At 52.7% G+C, this 2,345-nt stretch overlaps 1 protein-coding gene across 1 annotated transcript in view; it reads left to right on the top strand.

Moving 5' to 3' along the window:
* The window catches only part of WDR88 (WD repeat domain 88), a 77,748-nt gene that overhangs the window by 47,816 nt on the left and 27,587 nt on the right, over nt 1-2,345 (top strand). Inside the window, exon 8 of the mRNA XM_011995277.1 lies at nt 400-482. Coding sequence (XP_011850667.1) covers nt 400-482 — 83 coding nt within the window. The remainder of the gene's footprint in view (nt 1-399; nt 483-2,345) is intronic.

Raw genomic sequence — 2,345 nt, 5'->3', positions numbered from 1 at the left:
GGTTCATGCTCCTGTGAGAATCGAATGCTGCAGCTGATCTGACCGGAGGCAGAGCTCAGCTGGTAATATGAGCGATGGGGAGCGGCTGTAAATACAGATGAAGCTTTGGCTCGCTTGCCCACTGCTCACTGTCTGCTGTGTGGCCCAGCTCCCAACAGGCCATGGATTGGTACCAGTCTGTGGCCCAGGGGTTGGGGACACCTGTCATAGAACATAACTACTGTGAATGATGAGAATCAGCTGTAATTGGCTTGGGGTGATGGAGCCACCCCAGGAAGGGGTTTCAGTGTCATCAGAATGAGCTGAGGTGGCACCTTGCCAAGGCATCTTCAGCTGGCTTTGGGGTCACTTGGCTTAGAAATATGACCCCCATCTCCACCCTTTCATTTTCTGTTGCAGGCTCTTTTCTCATTTCTGGAGGATTTGATAGGACTGTGGCTATTTGGGACGTAGCAGAAGGCTACCGGAAGCTCTCCTTGAAGGTACATGTGGCCAGCATGAGATTGAGGATCTGAACTTCCCTCCTGAGTCCTTCCCGTGCTCAGTGCTGGGTGCTGGGAACACAGCCATGGGCGACACAGGTCTAGATGCCTCCGTGGGCTGATGAAGGACAGACAGGAAGCCAGCAAACACACCACCGACAGTGAGGAGTGAAATGGAGAAACCACAACAGGGTGACATGATGGCGACAGATGCGGGGGACCCATCCACACTGCACGGGCAGGGAGAGCTTCCCGCAGAAGGAGGTGTTTGAACTGAGCACAGAAAGGACTGCATAAGTGGGGATCTTGAAGAAGAAGGGCAGTCCAAGCAGAAGGAACAGCTGATGCAAAAACCCCGAGGTGGGAGTGTCCAAGAACAGCAGAAGTTACTGTGCAGGGCCGGGCGCGGTGGCTCACGCCTGTAATCCCAGTACTTTGGGAGGCCGAGGTGGGCGGATCACCTGAGGTCAGGAGTTTGAGACCAGCCTGGCCAACATGGTGAAACCCCTGTCTTTACTAAAAATACAAAAATCAGCCGGGTGTGGTGGTGTGAACCTGTAGTCCCAGCTACTTGGGAGGCTGAGGTGGGAGGATCGTTTGAACCCAGGAGGCAGAGGTTGCAGTGGGCTGAGATTGTGCCATTGCACTCCAGCCTGGGTGATCGAGCGAGGCTGTGTCTCTAACAAAACAAAACAAACAAAAACCAGAAATGACCATGAGGAGCGACACGTGCCATAGTGAGGCATGCACAGAAAGCGTGGGGCTCCAAAATGGAGATGTCAACTGGATGCTCTGGGGTACAAGTGAGAGGAGCCCCAACTCAGAGTGGCTCTATGATAAGGGGATGTGTTATCCAACACAGCAAGAACCCATGATTGCCTCATGCTGTGCCCCTGTTCCCCCAAGGGGCCCTGCACTCCAGGATTTCTGCGCACTCCCTGGTTTCACGATCTCACTGTCACCTTCGGCTGTGAATGCGTGCATCCCTGATTCTTGGTCTTTCTGTCCCCAGGGACACAAAGTAGACATGTGTCCTCCAGCAGCCCATGTTCAGGTCCCTGGGGCTGGTCTATCTGAGCTGTCTTCTCCTAGGACTTGGGGAGACAAAGCGAGTTTACTCACAGCAAATAAACAGCTTAAAATGGAGTGTTAAACCTCTCTGTGCTTAAAGTCTCTCTGTCATCTGGACGCAGTGGCTCATGCCTGTAATCCCAGCACTTTGGGAGGCTGAGGCTGGAGGATCATTGGAAGTCAAGAGTTCGAGACCAGCCTGGCCAACATAGTGAAACCCTATCTCTACTAAAAATACAAAAATTAGCCAGATGTGGTGATACCCACCCGTAGCCCCAGCTACTTGGGAGGCTGAGGCATAAGAATCTCTAGAGCCTGGGAGGCAAGGCTGCAGTGAGCTGAGACTGCACCACTGGACTCCAGCCTGGGTGACAGCTGGTTATTCTATTCTCTCTCCTCTTCTCTTCTCTCCTCTCTGTCTGTTCTCCCATCTCCAAACTCCTGTCCTTTTATCACACTGAGCGGTTTAACCTTCTCTCTGATTCCTTTTTCTCTGATCACACGATGGCCTCACTTTCTGCCTCTTTCCGTAGGGGGAAGGCCAAAGAAGGACAGAGATGCTGGCATAAAGCCCAGCCATCATTCAGTGCCTGAGGCAGCAATAGCAGCTACCTGCTCTGAGTTCTTTTTTTTTTATTTTTTTTTGAGATGGAGTCTCTGCTGGAGTGCAGTGGCGCGATCTCGGCTCACTGCAACCTCTGCCTCCCGGGTTCACGCCATTCTCCTGCCTCAGCCTCCCAAGTAGCTGGGACTACAGGCGCCAACCACCACACCTGGCTATACATATATATA

Source organism: Mandrillus leucophaeus, unplaced genomic scaffold (genome assembly GCF_000951045.1).
Source record: "Mandrillus leucophaeus isolate KB7577 unplaced genomic scaffold, Mleu.le_1.0 Scaffold48, whole genome shotgun sequence".
Lineage (NCBI taxonomy): Eukaryota > Metazoa > Chordata > Mammalia > Primates > Cercopithecidae > Mandrillus > Mandrillus leucophaeus.
Note: the sequence above shows the minus strand (reverse complement) of the source record. Positions and strands in the feature narration are given on the sequence as shown.